General features: G+C 42.0%; 1 protein-coding gene across 18 annotated transcripts in view; it reads right to left on the minus strand.

Annotated features, from left to right (window-relative positions):
• The window catches only part of ME3 (malic enzyme 3), a 321,404-nt gene that overhangs the window by 213,213 nt on the left and 93,614 nt on the right, over positions 1 to 14,577 (minus strand). For all 18 annotated transcript variants that reach the window (XR_012423600.1, XR_012423598.1, XR_012423596.1 and 15 more), the window contains 2 exons: positions 9,010 to 9,143; positions 5,864 to 6,013 (listed from right to left, as the gene is read on the minus strand). Coding sequence is in view for 8 of the 18 variants with exons in the window: in XM_074015035.1 (XP_073871136.1) it covers positions 5,864 to 6,013; positions 9,010 to 9,143 (284 nt within the window). In the remaining 10 variants the exon portion in view is untranslated. The remainder of the gene's footprint in view (positions 1 to 5,863; positions 6,014 to 9,009; positions 9,144 to 14,577) is intronic.

Below are 14,577 nucleotides of genomic sequence, written 5' to 3' on the forward strand. Positions count from 1 at the left end.
TCTGCTTGCCTCCCAGTTGTCCTGGGAGTATGTGTGTGTGTTTGTGCATATTCCCAATCAATGGACAGCTGGGTTGGAACTGTGTTGTGATGTGCTCAAAAACCATGCCCTGGGTGTCAGGGATCTCTCCATTTACTGGGGCAAGGTTGTCTTTGTTTTCCAGAGTGGCTTTGATCAAAGTGTTGACATTCATTGGTCTTGCGTAGAGTTGGAAATGAGCTCCAGTGGGTATTTAGGAAGCAGAGGCATGTGATTCGTGTCCAGGGGTCGCTCTGGGTGTACGTGCACATGCATGTGCACGTGAGGGTTGCTGGTGGAGGTGGTTGAAGACAAGAAGGTTCCAATGCAAGAAAATGAAGCATACCAGACATATTGAGCAGGAAGCAGGAAACTCCAAGGAGGTAAATGTGAACCTTAACCATATCCTCTTACAGGTATGGGGTGAGGGGGAAGAAGAGATGAAAAAGTAATACTCCTGCTTTAAGCTTATGAGGAACTTTACAATTGATAAAGCATGTTCACATGCGTTTAGCCCTTCTGACCCTCATAATGATCCCACAAGGTGGATAGTTCCTGTGATCTGAACTTGCAGTGGAGTAGCTAGGCTCCAAGACCACATGGTATTTAGATGAGCGGGCTGAACCACTACCTCTGACTCCAGCCCAAGTGCTCTGTCCAACGTGATATGCTATGCCTCCCAAGTGTGAGAGTGTGTGTGTGCACACATGTGTGTGCCTCTCCTGGGTGCAGACCTGTCTGGCAAGGGAGTTTAAGTGAAGGCCAGAATGAGGTGTCATGTTTACCAGGGCCAAGCAGAAACTGGACTATGAATTCAGGAATATAGCACAGGAAATTGGCTCTGGGTCAGCTGTGATTGTCTTAGATAAGTTAGCTTTCATTTTCATCTCAGTGAAATAATAAGCACCTCGAGGGGTTGTTGTAGGGCTCAATAATAATGCACACAAAATAGCTAGACCACGTCCCTCCCATAAGAAGTACATGCATTCAATAAATGGTAACTATTAATATCCTGTATATATGTTATTGGCTGGTGTGCAGAAGACCACCTGTTTGCAGATAAGAAAGACAGCAGCTTGGCTCAGGGCCAAGGGTTGCTGGCTTTGTCCAAATACATCTTCAGGTACTTTCCACAGAGCCTCTGACTATATAAAACCAAGTCCCACTTCCCAGCCTCACCTTTCTAACTCATCACAGCCCGATCTCTAATTCCTCACACATACTTACTAATGATTTGCTAGTTAAGTGCAAGTACAGATGATTTCAGGTCTGAATCAAACAACAGAGTGTGGCAGTACTTCAGAGGACTGGGGTGGCCTCAGCAGGTTTACAGTGTGTATTCTTCGGTGGGGTGACTGAGTAGATGACAACTCCTGGGGGTCCTGGATCAAGCAGATCACAGCTGCTGAGCTCTTACTAGCGCCAGGCCCTTTACATTTGGAATCTCACTGAATCTTCCCAAGCAGACATGTGAATAGGTGTTATTTCCATTTTACATATGAGGAGGCTGAGGAGGTGCTAAATTAATTGCCAAAAGTCTTCAGGAGCTGAGATTCAAGGCCAAGACTGCCTGGCTTCAAAGTCTGTGCTGCTTCTACTACCTACAACCCAGCCCTCTGACAAATACTCTCCTTCGACCAAAACTTTAGTTGGGCTCCTGAGTCTCCTTTGACTAGGTCAGACATTGGGCTTCCCTCCCTGTCCTTGTAGAATCCAGTTTGAGCAAGAATCCTGCTAAGTCGTTTTGGCTAAAATCTTCCACCTACCTTTGGTAACTCGCCACCCTTGTTATCTCAGGACTCTGGCCTGCCTTCAGCAATAATCCCATCCTATCAATTTAACCGGAAACCCCCTATTCTTGATGTTTCCTCCTAGTAATTTTCCAAGCACTGCCCCCCATGCTGTTCCTGGGTTATAAATCCCCATTTGTCCTTATTGGAGTCAGAGTTGAGCCCAATCTCTCTCCCTCACTGCAAGACTCCTCTGCCATAGTTATATGTCTATCGTAGTCCCCTGCTCTCCAGCTCCTGAATAAAGTCTGCCTTACCATCTTTAACAAGTGTCATAATGTTTTCTTTCAGATCTCCATCATCCATACAGGTTAGACCTATACCAAAGCCAGGAAATGTTAGGTTTACAGGCGGGTGCAGCACATTGCTTGGAGCCCAAGAGGATAAGGCGTGTGAAGACAGGGCTGGTCAAGAGTGATGTGGCCTGGGAAAGGGAGAGTATTCACTGACACTGGACCCCATATTGGCTTCCTCCCCACCCTCTTCCTCTGGGTTGAGTTCTATCTCAGCCTCCACCCAGCCTCACCTCTGGCTTTCACCTCTTCCAGCTCACACACTAGTGACTGACCTTCAGGGGGCATTCCCCTAAGCCAGGCTCATGGAGGCGCATGCAGAGAATGTGTCAGGTGAGAGGCAGGATGAGGCAGAGGAGGCTCCACCAGAGCCCAGAACCTTCTGTGGTGCCTATCTGCCCAGGGACGCTCAGGTGCCCCTGAGATACTCTTTCCCTGGTTGTGAGGTGATGCAGAGCCCCAGGCAGGTTGATGGCTCCATTTTAGCATCAGCTGGATGTAATTAGCTTTGGTGGGGGGCCAGACACTTTTACAGAGGACTTCATTGTTCTTGGGAACCTGGCAGGAGTGTTTATCATTTCAGAAACTGAGAAGGCGCTGGCTCTCTCCCTCTCAGCCTCGGGACTGTCCTCCCTTCAGATGCTAATCCACAAAGTAAGTCCAAGCCAGGTCTCAGATGAAGTTCAGGGCTTGGGCGGAGCCCAGACTTTTATTTCTCTCAGGAACAAGGCAGGTGTGGAATCCACACCTGGAAAGCAGCCAGATGGAAACCTAGAGCAACAACTCAGAATGTCACATGTCAAATAACTTAATTGGGTAATCATCTGAAGAAGGGTTTGTGCACAACATATTCGGGAAGTCTGAACCAAGAGTGTGAGGGACTAATTCAAGAAGACGGTTAAGTCTGCCCAAGCCTGCCTCAAGCTCACCCAGCTGCAGGCCCTGGGACCTTGCTGGATCAATTCCTCCCAGGAGAGCTCTAGAAATGGTATCTAGCAATCCCCACCTGAGACCCCTGGGCAGTCAAACATTCCTGGAGCTGCAACGACATCCCACCCAGAATGCCCACCAGCTGTGCACAGTCCTAAACTATAAGAGTCAGTGTAGTGTGGTGGTTGCCTGTCTACACTTTGGTTCAGATTGGGTTGGGCCCTGGCTTTGCTGGTTATAAACTATATGTGACTTTGGGTAAGTTATTTCCCTGTGCCTCAGTTTTCCCATCTGCAATTGAGATAAAAATAGGGCCTACCTCCTAGGGAGGTTGTAATAATTAAATGAGTTAAGATATGTAAATTCAGTCCTGGTGGTTTCCCTGGATTCTGGAGTGGGCTCTGGAGGCAAATTCTACTTTCACAAGCCTGTTGCATATGCAAGGTCCTGACCCTGATACTAGTTTATCTGGAACCAAATGAAGCCACTACAATCTAGTTTCCATAGGAGCTTATGGAGTGAGGGCTTCCACACATCCTGGCAATAGGGGCCAGAGTGGGATACACTTGAATTTCCATAAGATCTTAGTCAGGGGAGATGGTTAATCTTGCCTTAGGGGGATAAAGGTCCTCTTCAGGAAAAAGCTGGTTCTGGAAAAGCAAAATTATGTATGTTTGCATCATCTTGGGTTCGGTTTCCTTCTGAAGTTAAAAGTCTTAGTTTGTTACATGTTCAATGATTCTACTTTCTTGGTAAATATTTAAACATGCAATGTATAATATGACTCTACATCTATTAATCCTTTCTCCTTTCTACAATAGTTACTGAAGAGAAATAGACACTGACATTTATCTGGTTCCAATTTTCTGCCAGGTACCTGATCCACACTTCTCATTTTACCCTCATAATGATTGAAGTAGGTAGTATTGTTACCTCGATTTTATAAATGTGGAAATTAAGGCAGAGAGAAGATAAGAAAATCACCCAGGGTCAAGGAGATTAAAATTCGGGGCGGACTGCAAAGAACCAATTCTTCACAGTGAGTACACAGCATTACTTTCCCAACTAAGTGACAATTACTTGCCAAGTATTGGTCTAGAATACACAACTGATCCATCATGTTTCTTGCCCTTTCAAGAAGTTTGTATTCTAGTAGAAGAGAGTTATATACAAACAATAACTAAAAACATGAAAAACAAAAAAGAAAACTGTAGGATAGAAGAAGTATGTGTAATGGATTTTGAGGAGGCCAAAAAAGGGGTGATCAGTTCAGCCTGAGGGGATGGAGAGGGCTCCATGGAGAAGTTGACCCTTGGGGTGGGCCTTGAAGGATAACCTGAATTATGATGAGTGGAGACCAAGGAAAGGGGAGATGCAGGAGTTTGAGGCAGACAGGACCATATGTGCATAGGCATGGAGAAGAACATCGGTGTACTTGGGCATGGAGAACAGATCAGAGTAGCTAGGACATTGAATTTTGGAGCTGGGCTGTGACAGGCTTAGATCTATCAAAGTGTTGGTCTTGATTCTTTAAGCCCTAGGGAGCTGCTAAATGCCTCAGATGAAATGCCATGAGCTGATCTGTGCAGAAAGGATCATTTCTGCATAGGAACAGGGAAGTACATACAGTCCTGCATCCTTCAGAAATGTACCATCAGCTCCTAATGTCTCTGCCACTATTGGTTTCGGGAATGGGAATAAGAGAACAGGAGTCTCTTTCCTGTTGAAAGCAGCATGTTGAAGACCAGAACTGCTATGGGGCCCTGGCATAGTGGGCCTCTATAGGTTTGCAAAAGCTTAGCTGTTCTGAGTGATGAGGACGTGTCTGCTGCAACAGCCAGACGCACCACCATCAGGATGGGGTTTGATGTGCTGTCCTTTGCCAATGGTAACAGTGGGACCCAGAAAGAAACAGGACTGGCATTGGGAACACACTGTAACCATCTTGCAATATTCAACCCAAATGCTGGCTACAAAACTAGAAGATTGTTTTTCTAAATTAAAGCCGTTTTGAATTCATGATTACATGTTCCCCATATAATGTGTGATTTACAAACACTGACTTATAAATTCTACATAAATGTAAATTACACATCTGTGCACAGTATGTTACATATTTGAACGTAGACTAGAACAATGTTCCATTACATATAATAAACCAGGTAGCTCTTTTAACATTAGTGCTAGAACTATGTATTTATGATTATAAGGCAACTTCCCCTGAGGACCTTACCATTTTTTCTTTTTTTTAAACATATATTCTGAAGTCATTATGAAAAAAAAAAACTGATTGCTTTAGAAAACTGCTCAAAATTCTTTGGCTTTGAAAGAAAACGGAGTGCCAAAATTTTGTCTAATAAAATGACATTTAAAGTAGAATCTGAGTCAAGCCTGAAGGAAGATATGCTGGTTTTTCGAGACAGCAAAAAAATTCAGTCTTTGGTATCCAACGTTCTATTATTCATTGGCCTGAATTGGCAGGAGAGCTGTTGGTACTTTGGAGATGACCAGAGAGGGCGAGAGAAGTGACAGGTTGATAATGAGAGAAATACAACCTGAACTCTCTCAGGTCAACTCTGAGCATGCTGGGCATTTATTATTTGGAAGTGAAGAAGATTCGATATCCCCTTGCTAGCTACTCTTTCCGCTCATTTATCTGCTTACGGGGTCATTTTCCTGAGCAAATGCTTCAAATCAAATGTCTTTTTGTTGGACCACTGACCCATTCAGGAGTTAGCCTCCAGGGTCCCAATACATGCATGAACGGTGGAAAGAATTTATTCCCCTCTATGAGGCAGCCCCTCCCGGAGCCCTCACTCCATGGGGGCTCACCGGGGCCTGCGGAAGGTGAGGCCATAGTGCTGACAGGCCAGCCCCACGGTAGGTGTGTACACGATAGGCATGAACTTCTCCACATCTGAAGTCAGCACTCGGTAGAAGAGCTTCTCGTTCCGGTCTTGGAGTGTCATGAGAATTATGTACCTTGGAAAGGGAGAGAAAAAGCAAGCTGACATGGGGTAGCAGCAGGCCCTGATGCCTCTGTGGTGTGGTGCAAAGACCCAGGGCTCCCGCTCCTGCCCAGCTACAAGGGCACCTTCATGGGCAAGCCATCTGCCCTGAGTATGAGCTTCAACAGCTACGAAATGTGAAGATGACCTGCTTGTGGTGCTTATTATTATACATGGTGAAGGTACGGTTCTAAATATTTTACAATAACTCCTTTAAAACCTCCGATGGCTTGTGAAGTAGGGATTATAATTCTTGCTATTTTAGAGGCAAGGAGACTAATGTAGAGAGAAACTGACTCACCCCAGGTCCATGGCAGGGTGGGAATTTGAATCTAAGCAGTCTGACTCTGGAATCTGTGCTCTCAACCATTGTTCAAGATGCTTATGAACATTAATGAAATAACAATAGCATAGTAACATTCTGGGGGTGGGGTAGGGTAAAGGAAAATCCTGGGCATGTAAGCACTCTATGGACTGGCCTCTCCTACCACACTGGGCTGGTTCCTGTTACAAATTGTGATTTGTAAAAATAATCTCTCTTTTACCTGATCCCTGAAACCTGAAATCACTAAGCCAGGAAAAGAGCCTTCCATTCAGACTCCTAAGAATGCAAAAACCTCTGTGAGAGAAAACCTAGGGGTTGAAATTCACAATTAAGTGTGACTGCTAATATCACAACCTTTCTGGATAATAATCTTGGGGAGAGTACCAAGGTACTTGATGCTCTGGCATCAGGAGGGATGGGAGAAATGCTCTAACAGGGGGAAAACATCTGTGGTCTGGTGAAATGATCACTGGGCATGACATCAGGATCCTGGGTTTGAATCCCAGCGCTGCCATTTATTAGCTGTGTGAACTTGGGAAAGTCTTGTGTGACCTCTTGGGTCTCAGCCTTCTCCTCTCTACCAAAGGAATTGGTCCTTTGGTGGAAAACTAAAAACTGTGCTCTGGAAGGTGTTTCTAGCAAGAGAGGACTGATACTCAGGAAGAGCCAGGATCTCAGCCCATTGCCAGTGTGGGATTCTCTTACCCAATAGCCATTTGTGCACATCTTTTCTCAGTTCTACCTTCAGTTATGTCAAACTGGTAAGCTGAAACTAGCCATCATACAAGTATTTACACTATGGAATCTGGTGGATGCCGTAATTTCCTACCCCATTCCTCACCCCACACAGAGAACCAGTTATTAAAGATTTACCAGCACACCACTGCCCTTACTCGAAAGAACATGAGGAGTTTTCTTAGCATGTCCCCAAGCACCCTGTAAAATGAGGGACTCCTGGAAATAAGCGGGTCAAGGTGGTCAAGCAGCATCAGGGATGAGCCTCTAGAACTCCCAGGAATGGGCACACTCTTCTGTCCCTGAGCCTGGAATGTTTCCCCAGATCTATGAGTGAGGCCCATCTAGCTGGAAATAACTGGGAGGGAAGGATTTTTTAATTTAACGTTTAGAGCTTAATATCTGTAGGAAGCGGATTTCACTTTGGACTTGATTTTTTCTTTATAAATATAACAAAAGGAGAAGGTTCAGATTATTCAAATTTAGGGCGTGTCTCATCCTATTAGTTGAATTCATTGTGTCATTTCTGGCTTGCTCTTCAGAGTGACTTAGCTAGACCCAATTAGAGTTAGATAAAAAAGAGGGAGAGGATATTTGGCCTGACTACAGTATGGCCTTGGAGTTAATGTGACGAACACCCTTTGAGTTTAGAGCTTTGGGAGTAGGGGTGGAGGTATGAGCAGAGGCTTCTGTGCTCATCACCACTCAGAAGCAATGGATGGTATGAGGGAAACAGAGGAATATGAGTGCAGGGTGACCCTGGCATGCTGCTGAGCTCTGCCCCTAGGGGGACAGCCACACCCTCAAGGACCCAAAGTCTTGGCCAGTTTGTTCTATAGATTGAACTGGCCAAGTTCTAGAGTTTGTTTGTTCTAAGAGGGGGATTCCTTATCTTCTTCCTACATTTCTGCTAGAGCCAATAACAAGGTGACATATTTACTTGACAAACACTGACATACTGCCTACTATGTGCCAGGCACTGTTCTAAGCACAACACAAATACTAAGGCATTTAATCCTCGTAACAACCCTATGAGTTTTCCCTATGGTACTCATTGTACTAATGGGAAAAGACCCATAGAGGCTAAGTAACTTTTGCTAAGTAACTTCTGCTATTAAGGGGTAGAATATGGATTTGAACTCGGTCTAGTACTAGAGTCTAGTCTTGTAGCCACTGGTCTCTGCTGCATCTTAGCTGTAGCATACCAGAGAAATGAAAAGCATAGACTCTGGAGCCAGGTCTCTGTGTTCAAATTCCAGCTGTGCCCATTTATAGCCATGCGACCTGGGAAGTGACTCCCTTGTTTAGTAAAGCTGATAAAGTTGACCCCATGATTCCCCATTGGCTCTTTATGTCTGGATCTCTATTGGAGGAGAACTCAGAGAGGAGACAGGGTTATTAACTGTTGCCCATAGCCTCCAACAAATGACATCTAGGTCTATCCTAAGGTGTCCCCTGTCCATTTCCCTCTCCCCCACCACGTCCCCCTAATTCCAGGAACCCAAGCTACGTACCACTTCCTTAACATGCCTGTCTCTACGTCTTTGCTCCATTTCGTCCCTCTCAGTGAAACATTCTCCCTGAACCCCACTGCTGTCTGCTGAAGTCTTATCAGTGCTTCTTATGCTGACTCAGCTTCTACCACTTCCCAGAGGCCCTTCAGATTCCACTGGTTGGAATGCAGTTTCCCTTTCCAGTTCCTCCAGGACATGTTGGCTGTGGCTCAGTCATAACAAGCCTTGTCTCTCAGGGAGACTATGAATCCTTTAGAAGGTAGGGCTGAGTCTGGGATCTCTTTGGGCTCTCAGCCTTTTTTAGCTGGAGAGTTTCCAGAAAACCCTCTGTGAAGCATAGGAAACAGACAGCTCAGCCCAAGGACCAAGCAGAGAGAACAGACGCTAGGTACTGACTTGTCCAGGTCACTCTGCTGCCGCTCATAATATCTCATGATTCGGAGGAGCTGGACATCCTGACTCAGAAAGCAGGGTGGGATTAAGCCGTGGATTCCAAGCTGCAGTCTTTCTTCAAGGGTAAAGGCCATCCCCTGGCAAGAACAAGAAAAAAACACCCACACATAAGTGCATACACAGGAAACAAAGAAACAGAAGGGGTCCCACCTACAGACAGGTAAAAGTCAGTGTGACTCAGTAGAAAGGTCCCTCAACTCAAATCCCACCTCTGCTGTTTAAGTAGGAGGGTCATCTTGTGCCAGTTACTTTGACACTTCTGAACTTCAGCTTCCTCATTGGAAAAAATGGGAAAACTGTATCATCAGGGTTTTTCTGTTTTTTTTTGTTGTTGTTGTTTTGTTTTTATATACATATGTTTTATTTTATTTTTTAGAACAGTGATATGGTTTGTCTCTGTGTCCCCACCCAAATCTCATTTTGAATTGTAATCCAAATTCATAGTCCCCATGTGTTGAGGGAGGGACCTGATGGGAGGTGATTGGATCACAGGGGCTGTTTTCCCCATGCTATTCTTGTGGTAGTGAGTGAGTTCTAATGAGATCTGGTTGTTTGATAAGTGTCTGGTGCTTCCCCCTTTTCTCTCTCTCCTGCCGCCATGTAAGATGTGCCTGCTTCCCCTTCACTTTCTACCATGATTGTAAGTTTCATGAGGCCTCCTCAGCCATGTGGAACTTGGAGTCCATTAAGCCTCTTTTGTTTGTAAATTACCCAGTCTCAGGTAGTATCTTTATAGCAGTGTAAAAACGGACTAATACAAACAGTATTTACAGAAAACCTGAGAAGACAGTACAGAGTTCCCATATACCCCCTCAACCAGTGTCCCTGATTATTAACATTTGACATTAGTATTATACTTTCATTAGTCAATGAACCAGTAATGATCCATTATTATTAACTAAAGCCTTCAGTTTATTCAGATTTTTTAAAGTTTTTATCTAATACATATACAGATATATATAAATATATGTGTGTGTGTGTATATATATATGTAAAAATATGTGTGTGTGTGTGTATATATATACACACACATATACATATATACATATATGTAATTCCGGGACCCCATCCAGGATCCTATATTAAGTTTAGTCATCATGTCTCTTTAGGCTCCTCTTGGCTTTGACAGTTTCCCAGATGTTCCTTGTTTTTGACAACCTTGACAGTTTGGAGAAGCCCTGGTTAGGTATTTTGCACATACTCCTCTACTGGAACTTGTCTGATGTTTTTCTCATGGTTGGATTGTGGTCATGGGTTTTTGGAAGGAAGATCACAGAAGTAGAGTGCCATTTTCATCACATCAGACCATGGGTACATATAATAAATGTGATTATCACTGTTGATATGGACCTCGATGAGTGGCCAAAAGTCATGCTTGTCAGGTTTCTCCACTCTAAAATTACTCCTAGTCTTGGCCATTGGGAGTGTTTTCGGTTGGCTCTTGCATTTCTTTGACATACTACTCATAATGTAACAGTAGTGGGTTTGTTGTTTTTTTTGTTTTTGTTTTGAAATTCCTTACTTTCTGGCACTACAAGATGCTCCAGGTTCCTCTTGTACATTGCCAGCCGTGGTCCTAGACTAAACCATTTCTCCAAGGATCCCCAATTCCTTTTTCGGAGCATGGTTATTAGAAGGCAAGATTTGGGCACTATTTACTACTTGTGTCCCTTGCTTATTTCTAGTCCCTGTCAGTTAACAGAGCAAGGAAATATACATGTGTATATTAAAACTGGAGTATAACCACATATCTATGAAGTTTTCTATATTTAACCATCTGAACCTGTATTAAGCTGAACATAAGTTCATACTAATGTCTCCAATGTGAATTCATTACCACATGGATCATTTTAACCCCATCACCTTGCTAAACTGTGAATTCCCACTCCAACAATAAAAAGTTTGGCTTTGACCATCTCCCATTTATGTACTTAATTGCTTAATTTCAGTATACCCATATAGCAGTGTCAAAATTGTTAACCTGAACCACTGTGGGAAACAACTTTATAGAGTACAGTGGTTATGTGCAGTTCTCCTTGCCTTTATTCTAACAGACTCCACTCATTTCCAAAGTTACTTAAGTCAAAACTTTTTCCCTCTACTCTCTTCACTGAGATTGTTACATACATCTGTAATACAATTAGATTCTCCTATCATAGTCTGCATCCTTTCTGGAATCCCCCAACCTATTAAATAATTTTTTAAAAATCTGGACACATTAAGGTTCATTCTTTATGCTGTAAAGTTCTATGGGTTTGGACAAATGCATGTCATGCATCCACCACTACAGTATCATACAAAATAGTTTCACTGCTTTAAAAATTCCATGGGCTTTACTTGTTCATCTCTCTTTCCTCCCCCAAACCTCTGGTGACCACTGACCTTCTTTACTGACTCTACAGTTTCATCTTTTCCAGAATGTCATACAATTGGAACCATAAAGTATGTAACTTTTTCAGACTGGCTTCTTTTACTTAAAAATGTGCACCTAGAGTTCATCCATGTATTTTCATCTCCTGATAACTCATTTATTATCATTGAATAACATTCCACTGTACATTTGTACCATAGTTTGTTTCTCCACTTATTGAAGAAAGCTTGGTTGCTTCCAGCTTTTGGTGATTTTAAATAAAGTTGCTGTAAATATTCCTGTGCAGGTTTTTATGTGAACATACGTTTTTAAATCAGTTTGATAAATATGTTGGAGTGCAACTGCTGGATCATATGGTAAAACTATGCTTAGCTTTGTAAGAAACTGCCAAACTTTTCTAAACTGGCTGTACCATTTTGCATTCCTGCTAGAAGTGAATGAGAGTTTCTGTTGCTCTACATCCTCTCCAGCAACTGATATTGTCAGTTTTTTGGATTTTAGTTGTTCTAATAGGTGTACAGTGATATGTCATTATTGCTTTAATTGGCAATCCTCTATTGACATATAATGCTGAGTATCTTTTCTTTTTTTCCCTTAAATTTCAGTCTTTATTTTAGATACAGGGGTACATGTACAGGTTTGTTACACAGGAATATTGCATGATGCTGAGGTTTAGGGTAGAGATCCTATCACCCAGGTAGTGTGTATAGTACCTGATATGTAGGTTTTCAACCTCCAGTATCCTCCTTTCTCCCCCATCTAGTAATCTGCACTGTCTATTCTTCCCATGTTTAAGTCCATGTGTGCTCAATATTTAGCTCCCACTTGTAAATGAGAACATGTGGCATTTGGTTTTCTATTCCTGCATTAATTCACTAAGGATTATGGCCTCCAACTGCATTCATGTTGCTGCAAAACAGGACTTCACTCTTTTTTAAGGCTGCATAGTATTCCATGGTATATATGTACCACATTTTCTTCATCCACTCTATCATTGAGGGGCACCTGAGTTGATCCCATGTTTTTGCTATTGTGAATAGCACAGAGATGAACATACAAGTGCATGTGTCTTTTTGGTAGAATGATTTATTTTCCTTTGGGAATATACTCAGTAATGGGATTGCTGGGTCCAATGGTAGCTCTGTTTTAAGTTTGAGAAATCTCCGGACTGCTTTCCATAGTGGCTGGACTAATTTACACTACATTTACATTTACAGTGTATAAGCATTCTCTTTTCTCATCAGCCTCTCCAGTATCTGTTGTTTATTGACTTTTTGATAATAGCCGTGCTGACTAGTGTGAGATGGTATCTCATTGTGGTTTTAATTCACATTTCTCTGATGATCAGTGATGTTGAGCATTTTTTCATGTTTGTTGGACACTTGTATGTCTTCTTGTATGTTTTTGCTGCAGTTGCTTTTGAGGACTTGGTCAAACGTTCTTCACCAAGGTTGACGTTGAAAAGAGTATTTCTTACGTTGTCTTCTAGGATTTTTTTTACAGTTTGATGTTTTATATTTAAATCTTTGATGCACTAAGTTAATTTTTATATATGGTAAAAGGAAGAGGTCCAGTTTTAATCTTCTGCATATGGCTAGCCAGTTAGACCAGCACCATTTATTGAATAGGGATCCCTTTCCCCATTACTTGTCTTTGTCAGCCTTGTTGATGATCAGATGGTTATACGTGTATGGCTTTATTTCTGAGTTTTCTATTCTGTTCCATTGGTCTCCAAGTCTGTTTTTGTACCAGTACCATGCTGTTTTGGTTACTGCAGCTTTATAGTATTGTTTGAAGTCAGGCAGTATGATGCTTCCAACTTTGCTGTTTTAGCTTAGGATTGCTTGGCTAGTTGGACTCTTTTTTGCTTCCACATGAATTTTAGAATAACTTTTCTAGTTCTGTGAAGAATGACATTGGCAGCTTAATAAGAATAGCATTGAACTTGTACATTGCTTTGGGCAGTGTGGCCATTTTTACAATACTGATTCTTCCAATCCATTAGCATGGAATGTTTTTCCATTTATTTGTGTTGTCTCTGATTTCTTTCAGCAGGGTTTTGTAGTTCTCCTGGTAGAGATCTTACTTTTCCTTGGTTAGCTGTATTCCTAGGTATTTCATACATTTATTTTCTATCTGTATATCTTCTTTGGTAAAGTCAGTAGGGAAATGCACATCAAAGCCACAATATGATACACTGTACCACTTTACACCCACTAGAATGGCTGAAATTAAAATACACACGTACACACACATACACACACACACACCAGGAAACAAGTGTTGGTGAACATGTGGAGAAATGAAAACTCTGGCTGGTACATTGCTGGTGAGAATGTAAAATATTGCAGCCTGTATGGAAATTGTAGTGGTCCTCAAAAAGCTAAACATAGAATTACCATATGACCCAGCAATTCTGCTCCTAGGCATATACCCAAAGGAATTGAAAGCATGGACTTGAACAAATAATTATATGTCAATGTTCATTGCAGCATTATTTACTATAGCCAAAAAGTGGAAATAACCCAGGTGTTCATCAACATATGAATGGATGAACAAAATATATATACATGCAACGAAAATTTATTCAGCTATAAAAAGGAATGAAGTTCTGCTCTGTGCTGCCTCATGGATAAACCTTGAAAACACTATGCTAAGTAAAATAAGCCAGACACAAAAGGGCAAATATTGTGTGATTCTACTTATATGAAATGTCTGGAACAGGAAAATTCATAAAGACAGAAAGTAGCTTTGAAGTTACCATGGACTTGAAGTAAGGGAAGTGATGGCTATTGATGATTGGTTACAGAGTTTCTGTTTGGAGTGAGAAAAAGTTTTAAAAATGGATAATGGTGATGGTTTTACAACATTGTGAAAGTACTTAGTGCCACTTAATTGTACAATTCAAATTGTCAAAATGGCTAATTTTATGTTACATATATTTTACTACAGCTTACAAAACTACTAAGGTAATATATCCCAAACTGTTGAATTATACAACCTTAAATGGGTGAATTGTATGGTATATAAATTTATTTCAAAAAAAATTTTTTTAATAGTTCTTTGCATGTTTTGAATATAAGCCTTTTACTGGACATGTATTATGTAAATATTTTTCCTAGTCTGTGGCTTGTGTTTTC

Source organism: Macaca fascicularis, chromosome 14 (genome assembly GCF_037993035.2).
Source record: "Macaca fascicularis isolate 582-1 chromosome 14, T2T-MFA8v1.1".
NCBI classification, from domain to species: domain Eukaryota; kingdom Metazoa; phylum Chordata; class Mammalia; order Primates; family Cercopithecidae; genus Macaca; species Macaca fascicularis.